The sequence below is a fragment of the Magallana gigas genome, chromosome 2 (genome assembly GCF_963853765.1).
Source record: "Magallana gigas chromosome 2, xbMagGiga1.1, whole genome shotgun sequence".
NCBI classification, from domain to species: domain Eukaryota; kingdom Metazoa; phylum Mollusca; class Bivalvia; order Ostreida; family Ostreidae; genus Magallana; species Magallana gigas.
In genome coordinates, this window is record NC_088854.1 from 52,479,792 (window position 1) to 52,501,753 (window position 21,962).

At 35.3% G+C, this 21,962-nt stretch overlaps 1 protein-coding gene across 3 annotated transcripts in view; it reads left to right on the plus strand.

Annotated features, from left to right (window-relative positions):
- LOC105344365 (disco-interacting protein 2 homolog C) overlaps nt 1-20,905 on the plus strand; it is a 29,551-nt gene extending 8,646 nt beyond the window's left edge. The window contains exons 10-43 of one of the 3 annotated variants that reach the window (XM_011452130.4): nt 186-259; nt 560-683; nt 797-888; nt 1,255-1,365; nt 1,484-1,607; nt 1,745-1,848; nt 2,013-2,115; nt 2,269-2,333; nt 2,448-2,541; nt 3,356-3,475; nt 3,584-3,698; nt 3,873-4,012; nt 4,310-4,446; nt 4,643-4,723; nt 4,853-4,980; nt 5,143-5,227; nt 5,329-5,427; nt 8,444-8,576; nt 8,855-8,881; nt 10,368-10,492; nt 10,984-11,064; nt 12,134-12,157; nt 13,117-13,240; nt 13,777-13,958; nt 14,108-14,269; nt 15,190-15,320; nt 15,554-15,645; nt 15,758-15,834; nt 15,998-16,168; nt 17,239-17,358; nt 17,772-17,846; nt 17,951-18,125; nt 18,368-18,491; nt 18,606-20,905. In XM_011452130.4, the coding sequence (XP_011450432.3) occupies nt 186-259; nt 560-683; nt 797-888; nt 1,255-1,365; nt 1,484-1,607; nt 1,745-1,848; nt 2,013-2,115; nt 2,269-2,333; nt 2,448-2,541; nt 3,356-3,475; nt 3,584-3,698; nt 3,873-4,012; nt 4,310-4,446; nt 4,643-4,723; nt 4,853-4,980; nt 5,143-5,227; nt 5,329-5,427; nt 8,444-8,576; nt 8,855-8,881; nt 10,368-10,492; nt 10,984-11,064; nt 12,134-12,157; nt 13,117-13,240; nt 13,777-13,958; nt 14,108-14,269; nt 15,190-15,320; nt 15,554-15,645; nt 15,758-15,834; nt 15,998-16,168; nt 17,239-17,358; nt 17,772-17,846; nt 17,951-18,125; nt 18,368-18,491; nt 18,606-18,858 (3,872 nt within the window). In that variant the 3' untranslated portion in view covers nt 18,859-20,905. The remainder of the gene's footprint in view (nt 1-185; nt 260-559; nt 684-796; nt 889-1,254; nt 1,366-1,483; nt 1,608-1,744; nt 1,849-2,012; nt 2,116-2,268; nt 2,334-2,447; nt 2,542-3,355; nt 3,476-3,583; nt 3,699-3,872; nt 4,013-4,309; nt 4,447-4,642; nt 4,724-4,852; nt 4,981-5,142; nt 5,228-5,328; nt 5,428-8,443; nt 8,577-8,854; nt 8,882-10,367; nt 10,493-10,983; nt 11,065-12,133; nt 12,158-13,116; nt 13,241-13,776; nt 13,959-14,107; nt 14,270-15,189; nt 15,321-15,553; nt 15,646-15,757; nt 15,835-15,997; nt 16,169-17,238; nt 17,359-17,771; nt 17,847-17,950; nt 18,126-18,367; nt 18,492-18,605) is intronic. The other 2 variants (XM_066077189.1, XM_066077190.1) reach the window with 2 other exon arrangements.
- Nucleotides 20,906-21,962: the final 1,057 nt, after the last annotated feature.

Sequence of the window (21,962 nt, forward strand, 5' to 3'; positions counted from 1 at the left end):
AAAGATCTAAATGTAATAGGGCACAAATTATTCTTAAAAGGGGAGAAAAATCCAGAAAGTTAATGAAAAGTTAGTATTTGAAGGACATGGCAAGAGTTAATGACCGTAGTGTGTAATGAATGAAAGTAGAGAGTTGTTTGAAAACTTGGCAATGATTATAAAAGCTGTTTTATATTTATTTGAAGCACCAGCACCTGATCCAAATGCACCAAAACCAGAGGGCAGTACCATGTCTCCATTCCCTGGAGAACCGCTGGTGGTAAGAGCTTGATATACTTTATAGTGGAAAACCCTATGTTTACAGTATTTACATGTATTTTTATATCCCATGAATGTATTGTTTCTTAGTGATTTATGATTTTCATGTAATTCACTTGGCTTTCTCTTGGATAAATGTTTAAAACATTTTATTGGTCTTATTAAAACACAATGTATTTACCAGTATATCCATATCTCTGGAACTACCAGGTATTGTATTGTTTTTACCATGACACAAAAACCTCAAACTGAGGAGAACAGGGTTAGGGTTACTTGACGGTATTGCTCTTGTTGTTGGTAGATTCCAACAGGTCTCCCCCGTAATTTAGAGTCTGCGCTACAACGATATGGCTCCTCTTCTTACAAAGCCAATGCTGTGACTGTTTTAGACCAGAATGGAAAACCATCTCTTACACTCACTTATGGTACATATCAAATTGAAATACAATCACTGTTTGTAATGAACGCAATCAGAAACCTGTATTGATGAAGTTATACAAATATCTTGTACACATGTAGTATGATAATTTTTCTACAGGAAAACTGCTGGCCAGAACACAGAAGATTGCTTACAACATGTTACAAAAAACCGGGCACAAAGGGGAAGGCGGAATCAAGCCGAACGACAGGGTATGTTCAATACTGTATGTTTTATAGATTCCTACAAATGGCTTACAGTTGTTCTCAAGTCGACTGAATTAAAACTGGAACCTCTGTGCAAAATCAAAAGTTTCATTTCAGAAGATATAACATGCAAATATAACGTGTACATTTATTTGTACCCATCAACTCTTGATTTTGGTACATGTATTATCAACAATTTTTTTTTTAATATTCTTAGGTTTCTTCAAACTAATGTCTTAAATATTGCTCTTACATGAACTGTTTGGCTCTATGTCAAAATGGAGCCATTCATATCCAAAAATATCACATTAAGTTCCTTAATTTTGTCACACCAATTCCATATTTTTACATGCTTGCTTTGTGATTTTGTAGGTGGCCCTTGTGTATCCAAACAATGACCCAATCTCTTTCATTAGTGGATTTTATGGCTGTTTACAAGCAGGAGTGATACCAGTGCCAGTGGAAGTCCCCTCATCTAGAAGAGTAAGTTCCCTTGTAACCAATCAAACTTTTCTTTATGGAAACTGAATGATTTATAGGATACATGTACTATCATTCATGTATTACACTCCTAATGTTGTGGACTATCATTTATTTACAGGATGCAGGGGGCCAGGGTATAGGATTTTTATTGGGCAGTCTGAATGTCAAATATGCCTTGACATCCGAGGCATGTCACAAGAGCTTGTCTAAGACGGCCAGTGGAGAAGTTGTACAGTTCAAAGGTGTGTGATTATTTCGTAGCTTAATATGCATTAGGTTGTGATGTGACTACTAGAATTTAATAAATTTCAAAATGTCTACAGAAATGCACACACACACAGGTCTGAATATATCTATAACGAAATTCTTAATTTTATAGGATGGCCAAAGCTCAATTGGTTAGTAACAGACAACTTTCACAAGTCTTCAAAAGACTGGCAACCCCCACCCAAGCAATCAGAGGACATCCCTGCTTATGTTGAGGTATGCCACTCTTTTTGATACATGTTAATAAAATGTTTTATAAAGTTTTATGTTTACAGGATTCAGGTATATAAGTAACACCACTCTCCATTAATTTCATGAATTCAAGATATCAAATATTCATTCTCAGCACCAGTAATGACTAATGTGTTTTCTGTTTTCAGTACACACAGAGCAAGGATGGCAGCACAGTAGGAGTAACAGTGACCAGAAAAGCCATGTTGTGTCATGCCCAAACCCTCACCCTGGCCTCCAACTACACTGAGGGTAAGGCTTGACTTAGTCTAGATACTGAATGAACACAACTTCATATCTGGACTGAGATGTTGGTTGATTGTAAATAAAGGGAATTCACTTAAGATAACAAGTTAAACAAGTCTTGCATGTAGAGTGATTGTAATAACATTCTCTCATTTTCAGGTGAAGTTATGGTGTGTGTTTTAGACTTCAAAAGAGATGTTGGACTTTGGCATGGTATATTGTGTGTAAGTACTGTTACATGAACTTTTTGTTATAGATCCAGTTCCTGACTTATGTCTTTCAGGCATTCCCCAGTTACTGAAGTATGCACTATTTATCTATATCATTGTTTGTTTCAGAGTGTGTTTAATGGCATGCATGTGATATTTATTCCATATTCTTTGATGAAAGTTGATCCAGCTTCCTGGATGAAGATGATAACCAAGTATAAAGGTACTAAACAATAAAACATTCAATGCATTCGATATAAGGTCTGCCAAGTTCAAACCACAGTCTCAATGTGGATAATAGTTTGATGATTTTTGGGAGTTGATTTTAATCAACTCTCCTATGCAGTTACTCAGACAAACCGAAAGTGAAACAGTGTTTGGACCTCAGCACAAATCATTGCTGCTGACAAGACTTAGTTCTTGAAAAGAATTGATAAATTCGATGTAATGTATGCTAAAGCATTGTTTTTCAAGGAAACTTATTTATTAGTACTTTGAAAATAGTCAGATTTTAAATAGTATGAACAATTTAAATATTTTTTGTAGTCGTATGTATTCCTACGCCAGAGTTCAATAAAGTCTCGTTCAACTCGACGCTCGGCTGCCTCCATAAATCCTTGTCGGAGATTTACGGTGTCAGCAGAGCGTTTGGTTGAACGAGACTAGAGTTCAATATTGCTTGGATCCATACAATTTTCGAAAAATATTTCTATTACTGATACATAGTTTGATTGAAGTAATTTTATCTTTAAATATTATTTAACATGATTCATATGGGGGTTTGTCGACATTCTTGTAAAAAAAAGTCCAAAAATTCATATTATAAAAATGTCCGTAATTCAAATTAGAAACTACATGTATTTGTCATGCAAAATAACATATCATTGATTTTAAAATAAATAAACATCGACAAAACCAACTCCCGTCAGTTCTTCAGTACTTTGATTGCTTTTCGTACTGGAGTTTTTGTGTTAGAATTTTGTTGGTATTAACAAGAAAGCACATGTAAACATACAAATTATTGTATATTTTTGCAGCCTCAGTGGCCATTGTGAAGTCCAGAGATATGCACTGGGGACTTCTGGCTCAGAAGGATCACAAGGACATTAGTTTCGCCTCACTGAGACTTTTATTGGTGGCTGATGGAGCCAATCCATGTAAGCTATCCTGTGGTTTTGTTTCTCAAAAATGTTCAAACATTTCAGAAGAAAAACTCTTTGCTGTGGTGAATATTGAATATTATGATGTCACTGCTTTTTCAACAGGGTCTTTAACTTCCTGTGATGCATTCCTGAACTTATTCCAAAGTAAGGGATTGAAGCCAGAGGCAATATGTCCATGTGCCAGTTCTTCTGAAGCGTTAACTGTCTCAATAAGAAGGTAATATGCCAAAGGTTTAAAACCATCAGCAATGTATATGCATATTAAGTTGTTTTTTTTTTCATGAATATAGTGAACATGAAATCCATGTATTGCTTCCTGTTTTGCCTTTGCTGTGTTTTGCAGCATATACATGTGCTATAAAGACAGTAAAAACTTTTGTTCTGTTGACAGACCGGGCAGGTCCAGCGCGAGTGCTACGGGTCGAGGCATCCTCTCCATGCAGGGCCTGAGTCACGGGGTGGTGCGTGTGGACACAGAGAACAGTTTGACCTCACTGACCCTGCAGGACTGTGGTCAGGTCATGCCAGGAGGTAGGTCAATAATCAGAGTTCAATAAAGGATGTACATGTAGCAATTTGAATGACAAATGCATTGTGATAAGATTTCTATTCTATAGTTCTGGTTGGGATAGTCAGATACTAATCTTTCCAATCTCATCAAAGTCAGACTAAAATACTACTTTGCATAAAAAAGCACATAGATTTAAATGACTATGTGAGTTGGTTTATGTACATGTATGTTATGATATGTCACCTTTGTTAATTGGATCAGTAACATATTATTTTGTGTATCTACATGTATAATATACTCTTTTGTTTTTGTTTTAGCTATGATGATCGTTGTGAAGACTGAGGGCCCCTCAATCCTGTGTCAGACAGACGAGGTGGGAGAACTGTGTCTCTGTGCAGACTACACAGGGGTCAGCTACTGGGGTCTGCAGGGGATTTCCTCAACAACCTTCCAGGTAAAACTGAAAGAAGTAAAATTCTGACCATTTGAAAAGAACAAGAGATTTTCTTTAATGGCAAACAGTTGTTGAATAAGTACATAACACATATAAATTGTTTAAGTCTTAAGGTATACCAGTTTTTGTGATTATGATAAATTACATTTTCAAGTTCATGTATGTATATTGTAATGAAATAACTTTGTTCTCAAAGGTGCAGCCACAGCACCCTGATGGTACGATCATTGGGGACAAGCAATATGTGCGCACAGGTCTCCTCGGGTTCCTCGGACCGGTAAGTTTCTAGCTCGGTCTTTAACCACAATCATTGATTGTTGATTTCTTTGTCATTCACTTAAATGTTGTATAGTCAGCAATGGTTGCTAATATCTGTCAGTATTTCTTATGATGTGTGTGTTGATAGGGTGGACTGGTTTTTGTGTGTGGCAGTAAGGAAGGTTTGATGACCGTGTCAGGGCGTCGCCATAACACTGATGACATCATTGCCACCGTTTTAGCTGTGGAACCGATGAAGTTCATCTACAGAGGAAGGTTTGTTACTCATCACTACATATATTTGAATTTACATTTAAAAATCATTGTATGATTAAATAAAAATACAACGTTATGTGTTTTAGCAATGTTTTTTTGTGTTAATAATATTATATACATGGTTAATGGTCTTTAAAAACAAGTGTTGTTTTCTTTTTTCAGGATTGCTGTATTTTCTGTTTCGGTTTTGAAAGATGAGAGAATTATCATAATAGCTGAGCAGCGTCCAGACTGCACAGAGGAAGAGGTAAGCAATCCAACACCATCTTATATTTATAGCAATTTAAATCTGTTTTGGATCTTGTGCATACGGCAGTGTAATATTTCAATGTATGTTGTGTTTGTCAGAGTTTCCAATGGATGAGTCGTGTGTTACAAGCTGTTGATAGTATCCACCAAGTGGGTGTCTACTGCCTCGCTCTAGTCCCGCCCAACTACCTACCCAAGGTCAGTGACCACTCATAGAAACAACTCTCATTTATTTACATTTTAAAGTAAATTAATTCATTTCTTGTTGGATTGAAAAAAAAGCAAGAGTTTGATGCACATAATGTACAAAAGGGTTTTTTTTCCTCACAAAAAAATATTTTCTCTTTTTTAGCTCACCTGAGCTGAAAGCTCAAGTGAGCTATTCTGATCACTTTTTGTCCGTCGTCCGTCCGTCCGTCCGTCTGTCCGTCTGTCTGTCCGTCTGTAAACTTTTTACATTTTGAACTTCTTCTCTAAAACCGCTTATCCAATTTCAACCAAATTTGGCACAAAGCATTCTTATGTGAGGGCGAATATAAATTGCAAAAATAAAAGTCCGATCTGTATTCAAAGCGGAGAAAACCTTGAAACTGTAGAAAAAGGGGGGTGCATTTTTAAAAATCTTCTTCTCAAGAACTACTGATTCCAATTCAACGTAGTTTAGCATAAATTATCTTTATGGGAAGGAAAATATAAATTGCAAAAATTAAGTGCTAATTCTGTTTCAAATCTGAGTTATTACGAAAATAATAATAAAGGAAATGCGTGTTTCAATCAGTTTAATAGCTTCGGGTTCGGCATCCGGTAATCCGGCATCCGGTAAAATGGGTAGGCAAGACGTGGTCTGGGCAAAACAAAGATTGGCAGTTATTAATCTGCCAATCTCATTAAAATTTCAGGATATTTGATGGAGTAGTATATTTGTATTCGCTGTAAATATTGCTGCAAAATAATGCGTATTTGGAATTGACGATTGTCGATCTGCCTTGGCTTTTATTTTGCCACGGCCCGGGTTTGCATACCTATTTTACCTAGACTCGTATTCCATACTTCTAAAACGAGGTTCTTTGTTTAAAGCAGCCATGACATTATACGAAAAAGGGTCGATCTGACTATGATGAATTTGCTTGTTGTGCAACAGTTCGCGTATGATGGGAAATTTTTGAAACATGCAAAATATATTGTTGCCGATTTTGTGAAGTAAATTGAGGCTAAATATTTCAATGCGTTGACAGTTTTCACACATGACGTTGGTGTTAGCTTGTTCCGATTTTCGTTTCGTTTTCATTATTTCTGCTTGTAACCTGGGAACTATCGTCTGTATTATTTCGTGATTTTTACGTATCTAATCAAACAGAGACTTTGGTAAATCAAACAGTTAACTGTTTACCTGCGCAAATTAAGCAAAATCTGATGTATCAAAAAATAATGAAATACAATTCATTCGATCGGTAATTCGATCGGCATTATCTTTTGCGTAATGGTAGATTAATGCATTAGGTTTTGTTGCGATGCTCGGCATTTTCTCGAGTTTATTTATTTAAAATAAAGTTTGACATTGCTGACGGAAATATGTAGGTATATACATGTATATATATGATTCATTTCGAAAAAATAAATTGTGTTCTTTATTTGTTATAGTGAATGTTTCTTGTGTTTAATTGTTTTCAATTTCTATTTACTAACCATATTTGAGTGTTAAGCTTAAAATTATAAGCAAGATACAGAGATTTGCTCACAATTCTATGTTTGTACACAGATCTTAAAAACTAAAGATTAAAAAAGTAAAAAAATTTTCAATATTTATTAAGAAAATTTTCAAAGTCTGTACGTTCAGAAACCAACTTTAACATCTTATTGTATTGTAAACTTAACATTTTTCGTCATTATTACTCCTACTGTACATGTGATCCTTCACTGTGTTTGTGTACATTTGTATACACTGATTTTGAACCTCAAATACCAGTGAACTGGTCTTGAGTTAATAAAAGAATATAAAATCTTAGGCCATTCTTTTTTTCCAGTTTAAATACTGAATAGGAAATACCAAGTTAAAAATCATAAGCTGAATGTAATAAACTCATGTGAACAAAATATGAATCAAACCTAGGCGAACTGTGAGCTCTGTATCTTGCTTATAATTCTACAATTGACGCTGAAATTTTGGTTGAACATTAGAAAATCTCTATGAATTAGAGCATGTTAAATACTTGTACAAACAAAATAAAAGAATGATACTAATATTCTGTATATATCTACTCTCTGGGGCCCTCTCTTTATACAATAAATAATGTGAAATCTACATCAATTTTGATAGTTTTTCAGACACGAGTAAATAAAAACGACATCTTTAAAACAGTTTCCATATTTCTGACACATTTCTGTCGCGGGGATAAAGTAATTATCGCTATTCCTAAGAATACTACAGCGGAAAATTATCCTGGTTTGTACGCGAAGTAAAAAACAAATAAAATTTTTGAATGTTTTTAATTTGAGGAATTGAGCACATTGATGTACAATTTTCTTCTTCACATCTATACATGTAGGGTTTTTAAAATAAAAAACAATAACTACTATTTTTTTTTAATACAATAACTAGTAAGTACTGAGTAGTTGATGAAAAAAATGTACCTATATGCTCTCATATATTTTGATCGCTTTACAAAGGGGGGGGGGGGGGCAGAACGAAAATATAGGGATTTGGAAGTTAACAACTTAACAGTATACCTCTACCAAATGTTTAGTTTTATATCTTGCGTAGAATTTTCTTATTCTGGTAAAAAATAATATTTCATGAAGGTACAATGTTAAAGATTACATGTATACAAAAATAAGTGTAAAATTCGAATACTTTACAATACAATGTATTTATTTTTTGTTTTTCTACCGAGGGACCATATGGCACAATATCTTTTGAACGCCCATTGTTGCTCAGGTGAGCGATGTGGCCCCATGGGCCTCTTGTTTGCAATCATGTTTATAATCACATTATATTATAACTTAAGGTACAAAAATCAAATCCTGCTGAAATGCAATAAATTATAGCTATATGTAACTATTCAAGACACATGAGATATTCCATGAATACGAAATTCACAAATTTACCTCATTTTTGACAAATTTGCAACACAAAAAATAATAAACAAATGTACGTTAAATACATGAACATAGTTGCATCTTAGACAATTTTGAGTACTTATTTTGTTATTTGCAGACACCTCTTGGTGGTATACATTTACCAGAAACCAAAAAGAAGTTCCTGGAGGGTTCCCTTCACCCTGCCAATGTTTTAATGTGTCCCCACACCTGTGTCACAAATCTTCCCAAGCCCAGGGAACACAGGCCAGGTAAAAACCACATGTACCCATGTATTATTAAACTTTGAATGATCTTATTTGCAAGATGTACTAAATATGAGGACAGAAAACTGACACTTGTTTGCTGTAAAAAATTGATTTTCATACACGTGTAACACAATAAAACATCTAACAATAATGCATTTGAATTTCTGGGTAATGGGACATTTTGTTTATAAATTATTCACACACACTGTAATGTCCTTTCATCTGTTTGTGTAACTCTTTACGTTGGGGTTGTGAGATTAATGTGGTTGTTGGTGTTTTAGACCATTTACCTCCCTCAGCCATTCCGTGTAAGTATCAACTCCACAGGACATCTCCAGCATTCATAACAGCCATGGCTTCAAAGACTTGGACATCAAACTACATTTATTTATACATGTGTATCTTTGTAGAACAAAAAATGGGACACATTACCTCCCAGCATGCCACACTTCCTTTCTTTTTTAAATTGCCATTTCAATCCAGCATTTTCGGTCATGTTTCCTCCATTTGTCTTCAAAGCTCAAATTCTCTCTCAATATTTATGTTGAAATTCTTTTTTACCATTTTGATTTCCCTTTACTTCAGTTAAAAAATTCCAGTATCCATAGCTTTTTCATTTTTTTAAGCCGTTGCTGGGAATGTTAAATATTCATCCACTTTGTTAAAGTAGCAGTTCAGATAATCTTCACAGTTCAGCAGGGGAACCCAAGGGGAGAATCCCTGTGAAGGTCCACTGTGCTATTATTAACCTCTCTGGGGCCTGTCTTCCTGAAGCATGTTATTATAATTTGCTGGTATATTGGATTCATTAGCCATTTGATGAGACCAAGATACATGTACATGAATTACATTGTAATAACACAGACAAACAGACAATGATATTTTAGCATGCTGTGATATTCTCTGATTGAAATTTGACATTTCAATACTTTATACAGTTATAGATGTGATATTGCTTTAACACATTTCTTTTCTTTTTTTAACTCTAAACAGCATTACTAATCAGACAAATAACAGATTCCTGGAGCAATTCATTAAGACGTCAATATCGTGATTGATTTACTGAGAAAGTGCTTAGTGCTAAATTCCATTTCTATTTACACAGTGCTTGTGTATTTTTGATCACACGTTTGTAAACAGATATCTCTTTATCTGTCTGTTGGATTGTTTTGGATTACAGATCATTCCTCCATGCAAGCCAAGACTCATTTTTTTATATGTTATGTCATACTACTGGTATTCTTTAAAACTCTTTTCTGATTGGTTAACATACACAGTATCAGTGAGGTCAGATAAATAGAGCATTTTTCTCAGGACAAATATAGGAAATCAACGTACCTGTACATGTATTAGGGATGTGTTAAATATGTGTGTAAATAAAAAATCAGAATCTGAAAATGGAAACGTCAAGGCCAAAAAGTAAAAAAAAATAAAAATATTTTAACCAAAACTTAGGAATGCTCTAAATTCATGACTTAAGCCAGAGGTATGTAAAAACATGAAAAATTATCACTTCATACTTTTCTTTTTAGCTCTCAGGCAAAAGTGGAAATTTTCTTTAATTTCCACCTATTGTTATGATTTTTGTTTTGTTTACAATGATTGAAACACTGTGTTTTAAACTTCATCTATATAGAACCATTTTTTGATGCTTCATTAATAGCACACAAATCCTTTTTAACTCATTTTAATAACAAGTTATCTGTACCACACATATTGTATAGTTGATTTGTCTTTTGTTGACTGACCTTTTCAACAGCAAGAAAATTCACTCTCCTGTGTCTGTTGTTTTAGATGTCACTCCCTCAGCGGTTCACGTAGGGAACATCGTACAGGGAGCCCGCATGGCCCAGGCCCAGGGCCGGGAGCTGGGCAGCTCCGAGGAGGAGTCGGACACTGCCCGTAAAGTAGGTCCTCAAGTATGTCTCCTTTCTATTGTTAAGCATGGTGTAGCTAGCTCCTCATAGTCGAGTGTTATAGTAGCATTACTTGTAACAGGTATGGTCTAATTCTTATCTTTTAATATGGTTTTTTTTTTTATAATACATGTGCATATATACATGTAATAACCTTTTGTTTTATTAGCATGTTGTCTCTAAAATTGATTATTTTTCATTTTGTTATTATTATAATAAATATCTGTATATAGTTTAGCTATCTTATTGTACAGTATATCTCTAACAACCCGTTATTTATTTACTATAGCGGGACTTTAGCAAGTGTATAGATTTCAATTATTTAACATTTTGATTTTTATATATACCAGTAGTCTTGAGGAATTTATTTTGTATAATTACTATAACTGCTTTGTATTAACCAAATATTTTCAAATCACAAACATGTCAAATTCAATTTCTACTACACCTGACTGGATCTGTGTCACTGACTCCTCGGATTTATTGTTTTTCAGCACATGTTTTTAACAGAAATCCTTCGCTGGAGGTCACAGACAACACCTGACCATATTGTGTTCACTCTGCTCAACTCCAAGGTCAGTCCACTTCTCAAGAACCTGTGTTGCTCAAGGATACAATGTCCAGTAGGGTCAGCTCTTCCTGTGTTGCTCAAGGAACGGACGACCAATAGGGTCAGCTCTTCCTGTGTTGCTCAAGGAACAGACAACGAATAGGGTCGGCTCTTCCTGTGTTGCTCAAGGAACAGGTGACCAGTAGGGTCAGCTCTTCCTCTGTTGCTCAAGGAACGGACGACCAATAGGGTCAGCTCTTCCTGTGTTGCTCAAGGAACAGACAACGAATAGGGTCGGCTCTTCCTGTGTTGCTCAAGGAACAGGTGACCAGTAGGGTCATCTCTTCCTGTGTTGCTCAAGGAACAAACGACCAAATGGGTCGGCTCTTCCTGTGTTGCTCAAGGAACAGGTGACCAATAGGGTCATCTCTTCCTGTGTTGCTCAAGGAACGAACGACCAATAGGGTCGGCTCTTCCTGTGTTGCTTAAGGAACGAACGACCAATAGGGTTGGCTCTTCCTGTGTTGCTTAAGGAACGGGCGACCAATAGGGTCAGCTCTTCCTGTGTTGCTCAAGGAACAGACAACCAATAGGGTCAACTCTTCCTGTGTTGCTCAAGGAACAGGTGACCAGTAGGGTCAGCTCTTCCTCTGTACATACCTTATGATAGTGGTTGTTGTTGGGTATGGCTTAATGTTTATTGAACCATTTCATCACTTCTAGTTTTTGACATGTATACATATAACATTTCTTGTGAATATACTGCTCATGTTAGAGTGGATATTCACATTGTATGTTAGTTTTAGAGAACTTAACCATACATTGGCTTAAAAAGAACAAGTTCATACATGTACATATTAAATATTGAATGTTTAAATATTTTTAAAAACTTTCTTAAAAAAATCTAAAGCATCTTGGTTCTGATATACATGTACATATACCCATATATATGATATGCTTTTTGATTGCTGTATATACAACTGTAACGTATGAAAGTCAGAATCATGCATAATGATGATTTGGCTCAAAAATACAGGATGCTAAAAAGTTGTTTAGTTTGAAATATCTTAAGAATTGACTTGATTAAATTTTAGATACAAGGAAAATGGCCCTATCAGGTTCGTATCTATGTTAGCTGGGAGTGTCAGCCTTGTATTTATTACAGATATTTTATCTTACCACTGACTTTGTATATCAATTACTGTTAAGAGAAGAAAATATTCACTTTGGTGGTCAAATACACATTTATAATTAAGATGATTGCTATGATATAATGGCAATGCAAGCAGATTTTACAAGCATTTGCCCTTGATATGCCTTCATGTTTATTGAATATTCTCCTATATGGCTGCATGAACAAAAAATGGATGTCTGTAACTTTTCTATGAATTCAATTTGGTTGAAACTCTGCAGCATGCCAAACATTTTTTCATACGTATTAGTCTCTGTAAAGCTTGGTTATGACATACATATATATCGTTTAAACTTAAAGTTATAAATTTTATGTTGAAGATTATCTTATGAATGAATTTCTGTTTGTTTACCATAATGGTTTTCCCATGTATCTTTGTGTAGAATCTACTGTTCATTATGAAACTTTAGTTTAATGCGTACAGGTAATAGATTTTAACAGTCTTTGTTTTAAGACACCAAATTGAGGACAGGTTATTTGAGAGTAAAATTTGTGATGATGTTTGGAAGGGCCATTTTGATTTTCAACAAATAACAAGCTTGAATTATACTCTTGACCAATTATTCATGACATATATCAATAAAATAATGTGAAGGTTATTGAGCTATCTAAAAAAAACCATACACAAGACATATTCATAAAACATACAAATTACAACTAATGCTTTCCTATATCATACACTACGCATGTGGTGAAACTTCACAGATGAGAGTTGACTGAATGGCATGTTATATTGCTGTATCGACTGCATTGAATGCATACACACTGTAGCATACCAGTATTCCAGCTTCTGGTGTACTTCATGTACTTCAAGTTTCTGAAAAAAGACAAATGTCCATCCTGGGGTGGTGGCCAGAGATGGTAATTTTTGGCCCTGTTTTTCAGGTTCAGCCTCAGATCCAGATGTCCTGCTCTCAGCTCCACAAGCGGGCAGAGCGGATCGGCTGTATGCTGATGGAGAAGGGCCGGCTGAACACTGGGGACCACGTCGCCCTAATTTATCCTCCAGGTCAGTCTCACAAATTAGAACCTCCATTTAAAACAATTCAGTGTGACAGGTTTTGTAATTTGTTATGAAGGCAAATCATTTCATCTTCTGACACAATGATTTGGTGTTTCATTTTGGCAACTTTATGGAAAACAATTCAATGTGGAGGGTTTTGTCCCTCATAATGAAATATTGCCACCACCCTCTGCGCAGTGAAAAAATGATTGTAAAGTCACAAAATCATCTGTCTTTCTACCAACAGTATAGTGCATATATTCTTACTGAAATCCTAGGCAAATTTAGTCATCTATGAGATATATGTGTTATGCAGTTTTCAGGAATAAATAAACTTGATGCCACATTTAACAAATAAAAATGAGCATTATATGTTTCTCATAGTATGATTCATCAACAAATTTCTTCAATGATAGTTAAATTAAAAGGAACACATGATTCTCTCATCATAATTTTCTTTCATTTCTTTTCATTTTTTCCCACTATTTGTTAATTCTAACATTGATTTCAATACACAGGGTAATCATTTTGTTTACTTTTAGGTGTTGATTTGATAGCAGCTTTCTATGGGTGTCTGTATGTGGGCTGTGTTCCTGTCACTATCCGACCCCCTCACCCCCAGAATATTGCCACCACCCTCCCCACAGTTAAAATGATTGTAGAAGTCAGCAAATCCTCCGCCATTCTTACCAACAGTATTGTGCATAAGTTACTCAAATCCAAGGCAAGTGAAGAATCCTTTCAGAACATAATTATAACAAGAATTGTGTTTCATTAGAGGCATCAAACATAGGTACATGTATAATACTCTAAAAGTTTAGCTTTTGTGATGATAAGAAGAATTACCTGGTAATGATATAAACTTCTTCACAGGAGGCAACACAGATTCTAGAATCCAAATCTTGGCCAACAATATTGGACACAGATGATCTTCCAAAAAAGAAATTAGCTGCCATTTATCGAGCTCCCACCCCAGAAATGATTTGTTACCTCGACTTCAGCGTGTCAACCACAGGAATGCTAGCTGGAGTAAAAGTAAGGGAATCAGTAGATTGAAATTCTGAAACATTTTTATGCCCCCTTCGAAGAAGGGAGGGCATATTGCTTTGCTGCTGGTCCACCAACAGTTTCTGTTCATTTTCTTTGCAGAGGATGAACATATTGAAATGAAATTTGGTATACAGGTTTATCGTGATAATATCTAGGTCAAGTTTGATATTGGGTACGATCAAGCAATTTTCGACAGAGCTATGCCCCTTGGACATAGAAAATTTTTAGTTATTTGCAGTTTCCGCTTATTTTCTTCACAGAGGGTGCACATATTGATATTAAATTTGGTTTACAGTTTTATCTTAATAATATCTAGGTCAAATTTGATTTGGGGTATGGTTGAGCAATTTTCGACAGAGCTTTGCCCCTTGGACATAGAAAAAATTCAGTTATTTGCAGTTTCCGCTTATTTTCTTCACAGAGGATGCACATATTGATATTAAATTTGGTTTACAGTTTTATCTAAATAAAATCTAGGTCAAGTTTGATTTTGGGTATGGTTGAGCAATTTTCGACAGAGTTATGCCCCTTCGACATAGAAAAATTTCAGTTAATTGCAGTTTCCGCTTATTTTCTTAGCAGAGGGTGCACATAATGATATGAAATTTGGTTTACAGTTTTGTCTAAATAATATCTAGGTCAAGTTTGATTTTGGGTATGGTTGAGCAATTTTCGACAGAGTTATGCCCCTTGAAGAAAAATGCCAAATATTTGCAGTTTACGTTCATTTTCTGTGTGGATGTTTCCAAGGGATGGGGGCATAGGTGTTTCACAAACATTTCTTGTTTTCAATTTGAATCACATTTTAGTATTTTAAAGTACTGAGACTTTTATTCCAATTTATTGCAATTTATACCATATTCTATGTTTCTGACACAGTAAAAAATATCTTGTCTCCATTTCAGATGTCTCATGCTTCAACCACTGCGCTGTGTCGATCCATCAAGTTACAATGTGAGCTGTATCCATCAAGGGAAGTAACCCTGTGTCTCGACCCTTACTGTGGACTTGGTTTTGTTCTTTGGTGTCTCGCTAGGTAAGAGTCACTTCCCTTTATTCTTTCTGCCTTTTTCATGTATTTTACAGAGATTTTGTTCATGTTCAAGTTTATCATCAAGTTAATATATTCACTAGTTATAAAGCTGACTTACCATGTAGTACAGATATCATAAATATGATTGTAAAAGTGTTAAATTACCATGAATAAATCTATATATAGCAATATTATCATATTTGCTATTTGACCATGCCCTTAATTGTGTCTTTCAGTATATATTCTGGTCATCATTCCATATTGATTGCTCCATCAGAGGTAGAAACAAACCCGGCTGTTTGGCTCACTGCTGTCAGTAATTATAAAGGTAAGAACTCAACAGGTCACTGCATTTGATTATCAGCAGTATTACAGCATTACTTACGATTTCTCAATAAATTTGTATGTGACTGATATGTATCTTTACTGTATGTTTGCAGTGCGGGACACTTTCTGTTCGTATGGAGTAATGGAATTGTGCACGAGAGGTCTAGGCACTTCAACTGCTACGCTAAAGGTAAATTAAGTCATAAACCCCCACCCCACCAAGTTAACAAAATACTTTTTACACTCTTCAAAAGTCATATCCTGAAAATAAGTCAATTTTTACATCCTTGCAAGTAAAAGAAAATTTAAGCATAAAAATAAAAGATAAATGATGGTCTTGTATTGTCTTTAAGCAAAGGGGGATAAACCTGGCCTGTGTGAGGACCTGCTGTGTGATAGCAGAGGAGCGGCCCCGGATCCAGCTCACCACGTCTTTCACTAAGTTATTCGCTAACCTCGGACTTACTCCTCGGTCAGTCAGCACCAGTTTCGGCTGCAGAGTTAATCTGGGAATGGCATTACAGGTAAGGTTCTTTTTCAGAGATAGCATTTATTATACCCCCCGCAAACAAAGTTTGGGGGGGTATATAGGAATCACCTTGTCCGTCCGTCCGTCTGTCCGTCTGTCTGTCTGTCCGTCTGTCTGTGCAATCGTGTCCGGTCCATATCTTTCTTATGGAGAAACATTGGAAGTTCTTACTTCACACAAAGATTGCTTATGACCTAAGGGTGTGTCATGACCTTGACCCAAGGTCATTCGGGCAAGGTCAAGGTCACTGGCAGAAAAAGTGCAAAATTCGTGTCCGGTCCATATCTTTCTTATGGAGAAACATTGGAAGTTCTTACTTCACACAAAGATTGCTTATGACCTAAGGGTGTGTCATGACCTTGACCCAAGGTCATTCGGGCAAGGTCAAGGTCACTGGCAGAAAAAGTGCAAAATTCGTGTCCGGTCCATATCTTTCTTATGGAGAAACATTGGAAGTTCTTACTTCACACAAAGATTGCTTATGACCTAAGGGTGTGTCATGACCTTGACCCAAGGTCATTCGGGCAAGGTCAAGGTCACTGGCAGAAAAAATGCAAAATTCGTGTCCGGTCAATATCTTTCTTATTGGGAAACATTGGAAGTTCTTACTTCACACAAAGATTGCTTATGATTAAAGGGTGTGTCATGACCTTGACCCAAGGTCAATTGAGAAAGTTCAAGGTCATTGTTTCAACAAAGCTAAATTATGTCTGTGTCATGTCTTGTATTAATGGAAATATAAGAAGCTGAAAATTAACAGTTTTCAAAAATAAAGCAGTTGTTATTTATAGAAAATGGACAGTGAAATAGATTCATCCAATATTTTCTATAATAGCAAAAATACACGCGTTATGATTTTTTTCTTAGCGGGGGGTATCAATTGTGAGCTTGCTCACAGTACATCTAGTTTTGGCTGTTTCACAAAGAAAACTTTTCTGAAATATTCTGTTAAAAGTGTTTTAGTATGAGTGCTGGGTTTGTAATTTGAGTAAATGTATTTTTTTGCTTAGTAAACAACATAAACACATTTATAGTTGTAAGTGGTTGTGTTTCTTTACTCTGCAGGGAGCATCTTGCCCTGATCCCACCACTGTGTATGTTGACAAGCGAGCCATGAGGAACGACAGGGTGACACTGGTGGAGAAGGGAAGCCCCCACAGTCTCTGTATCATGGAGTCTGGCAAGGTGAGACCCTCTGATCTGATCACATGACTAATCTTTTTGGTATCCCAAAGATACATGTTTATATGAAAGAATTCTATGTAGTTTTGCTTACTGTGGAATCATTAAATTTCGTGGGGACCAATTTTTGTGGATTGCTTAAATTTTACAGGTTCGTGGGGACGTTATTTCGTGTATTTTCTTATACCTACAAAGGAAATATGACTTTATTACTCTAATTTATTAATTTGTGGAGGATGTTAATTCATGGATGCGAGGTACCCACGAATTCCACGTAAATTGAGCCACCACGAAATCCAATGATTCCACAGTATACATTGTAATTCACCTAACTTTTCAATTCTGCATGCATATCAAATACGCTTGCATGCAGGTGTCCCAAGCAATTGACTTTGAGTATGTTTTATGCTTTTCAGTTGTTGCCAGGTGTAAAAGTTGTGATAGCCAATCCAGATACAAAGGGTCAGTGTGCTGACTCTCACCTGGGGGAGGTAAGTCCAAGACTAGCTGAAGTCCAACATTAAGCTATCTAAACCATTTCAGTTGTTATAGTTATGAGGAGTCTCTGTTTAATATCTTGTTGGTTTATTGACAGATTTGGGTCAACAGTCCACACAATGCATCAGGGTACTTTATGATCTATGGGGATGACTCGCTTCATGCTGAACATTTCGACTCTCATCTAGCCACCGGCGACTTATCAACGAGATACGCCAGAACAGGCTTCCTCGGATTTGTCCGTCGAACAGAGCTGACACAAAGTGATGGAGGTACACATAAAATTGATTAACAGGTCCTCATATGAAAGTGATCTAAATAAGAAAACAGTTTAAGGAAATCACAGTGGATCCATAGATTGCATTTATAAAATGTAATACAGGTATAAAATCTGTATTTTTTGTGCAGAGACTGAATTACCGTATGTTGTTAAACAAACAAAAGTACAAAAGTACTGTAGATTTTGAAACTAAACTTCAGAGTCCATGGTGAAATAATATGTATCTTTTTTTAGGGAGGCATGATGCAATATTTGTGGTGGGTGCATTAGATGAAACCATAATGTTAAGAGGAATGAGGTACCACCCCATTGACATAGAGATGAGTGTTGTTAGGTGCCATCGCAAAATCTGTGAATGGTGAGTGAGAGTATTATACAATTCTGATTTCTTTATTGGTAGCTCATCACATTGTTAACATTATATATGATTAAGATGAGGATATATCAATAAGATTCTATTTACAATTTTCAGTGCTGTTTTTACATGGACAAATTTGTTGGTTGTGGTTGTGGAACTGGAAGGAAGTGAAAACGAGGCTCTGGATTTGGTTCCCCTGGTAACCAATGTAACACTAGAGGAGCACTACCTTATTGTAGGGGTGGTAGTAGTGGTGGATCCAGGAGTTATTCCAATCAACTCAAGGGGTGAAAAGCAGAGGATGCATCTAAGGGATGGATTCTTGGCTGACCAGCTGGACCCAATCTACGTGGCTTACAATATGTAAACTATTATGCAAGAACAAATATTGGTGCAGCTTCCCTAAAGTTAGGGCACAGAGAAGTGCTTGCTAGAGGAACATACCAATGGAACATTAACATATGTGTGTGTATTGTTTGCATATAACAAAACCCATTGTTATTCCCCTTCCTAAAGAAATTCCATTTTCCTTTGTAGTCAATCAACTGTTTTGTAGTTATTCTTGTGAAAATGTGTACACTGTATTATTTTGATGTAAGGTGTAGAGTTTCTTATAAAGTGCTGCTTTTGCCTGCTGGGTATAAAACATACATGTATGTATCCATGTAATGGAAATACATTCATTTCTTAAGAATGTTGGAAAAAAATGTGATGGTAAAAGGCAACACTTTGACAAATTCTAGTATACATGTGATACATGTATTGTCAAATTTATCATCAATATGAAATCACAGAATAGTTCATTTTTTTTATTGATGAAAGCATAATAGAAATGTATTGAAAGAACATAGTCAGGTTCGTATAATTTTGCTTCTAAACATAGCAATGCTGCATTACTTTTTAAATTCAGTAATTAACTATTAAGGTTATTATATTCCCAACTTTCATTCTGCTACTCACAGATTGAGAACAAGTTGTTGTTAAGACAAAGACATATATCAGGCTGACACAGTGTTTTATGTCAAAAAGACCATACTTAAAAGTCGATATTGTAAACATAAAATCTTTTTATCTATAAGACTTTGGGGTAGTTGGGGGTTTTTTTTTTTAGATATAAGAATGCAATATTTTATCTGCTGTTTTGTTCTGTTGTTTTTGAATTGCAAAATAATAGATAAAAAAAACACATAACTATTCTATTAAAAAACAGTGTTTGGCTGCAGGTTCAGGAAACTTTGTTTTCAGTGCATGACAGATATTTCTCCAAGAATTTACAAACTTAAAGACAAAATGGTATGAAGGTAGATTGTCTGTAATGACTGAGATTACCCTGTGTGAGACTGTATAAAACTAATATGACAAAGGTGCAATATATAACTTGTATGATTTCAAATATTTTGTTGGCCCATTGCAGAGTTTATGGCTTTGGTTACAATGAATCTAAATACTAGTTCTACTAGGGGCTGGGGGGGGGGGGGGGGGTTAAAAAATCAGATCTGATGGGTAAGGATTTCTTTAGACTCTGCATGGGTTGATACGTATAATTGTATGTACATAGAATCAGCTGACTGGAAGGCTAGTGTGTTAATAGAATGAGTATATAACTTATTCATTTCTTGCAGGTTTGTGTCTTGTACAACATATTTGTTTATAGCTTGGATGTGATAGATATTGGGTGTGTTCAAGGGAAATAATACATAGTAACATTTATTTATTTGTGCCGTGGATTATTGACGTATTTGATGATCAAGTACTGGATGAGATGTATAAGAGAAGTGCTACTCTAGTAAACTATACTAGTATCTGTAATTTATACAACAAGTCGAAACAGCTTAACTTTTAGCAACAGATTTCCTATCATGTTCACTAATCAATACGTATCATTGTACATCATCTATTAACACATTTACTTTAGAGAAATTGTTATGAGGAAAGTAATCTAGTCAGAAAGGTTTCATTGTTTGAGCAAATCCCCAAAATGTTTTGCTTCCTCTAAAAATAAAGCTTCCGGTATTCAAGATTTACTGATAAATACCGTACTAGTACACATGCCTATTAATTACACTCCTACACCATCAAAATTCTGGCATTAGTTTCTAATTTAATATTAGATATATTTATTTATATAAACAGTATTAGCAACACTTGGTATCATGTTTATCAGTAAAAAAAAAAAATAATATTTTACTAATTTATAATGGAAATCATCTGCAGTATTTTGTATGTACTACAACTTGTTTGAAATACAATAGAACTGTCACCCCTCAGATTAAATCACCCACCTCCTACAGGATGGAGGTTACTGATCCAGAAGATTAAATGTCTGCTTGTTCATATGATAAGATATTTGTTTGTTTTTCTTTTTATATGGCTCTGTATGAAGTACAATGTCTTAAGTAAATTTTACAAACATTTTTGGTACTTTGTTATTTTCATGCCCCCTTCAAAGAAGGGAGGGCATATTGCTTTGCTACTGTAGGTTGGTCAGTCCACAACTAACAGTTTCTGTTCATTTTCTTTGCAGATGTTGCACATACTGAAATTATGTATATTTATCATATCAAGGCCAAGTTCGGTTTGGAGTATGATCGAGCAAATATTGACAGAGTTATGCCCCTTGGACTTAGAAAAATTACAATTATTTGCAGTTTCCATTCATTTTCTTAGCAGAGGATGCATATATTGAAATGAAATTTGGTATACAGTTTTATCATGAGAATATTTAGGTTAAGTTATGTTTTGGGTATGATCGAGCAATTTTTGACAGAGTTATGCCCCTTGGACTTAGAAAAATTCCAATTTAATATTTGCTTTCTGTTCATTATTTCTGCAAAGGTTGAACAAGTTAATTACTGATATATCTTGAAAAATGTATTTCTGCCTAAGATATGATGTAGAAGACTATTTCTTGAATGCTCTTAAATTGAGTTACCTGGGTTACAAGTCCACAATATGTTGACTAAGACATGTTAGACACATCATCTTTGATAGGTTGATGCATCCCAGATAGTACCAGTAGATGACCCCTATTGATTTTGAGTTCAAAAGGTCAATTTTATTTTCGTATATATTGCCCATAATAAAGGCTTGTGCACCTTATTATGTATGTCAAAGGGAGGGGGCATAACTAAATAAGTGTCGTGCAAACATCTCGTTTAGATTGCTTTCCTTGTGGGTAACATTTGACCTGATGGTGTATTATACAACATTTCATTCTAAAAACTCATTTGGCAGGAAATTGCAATTGTAATTTTATTGTATACACAAATCAGGTAAATATTTGTAACAAAATTGATTCTCAAATTATTTTTGTAGTACGTGTAATTTCGTTTTCCTAGAAGTTTAGTACTTTATTCATTTGAAAACTTTCTGAATATTCTAGATACATGAATCACAATGTTCTTGATTACTTGTGTCCAGGTATCACAATTCACATCTAAGGGCAAGTGTATTGCACTTGAGGAGTATGGT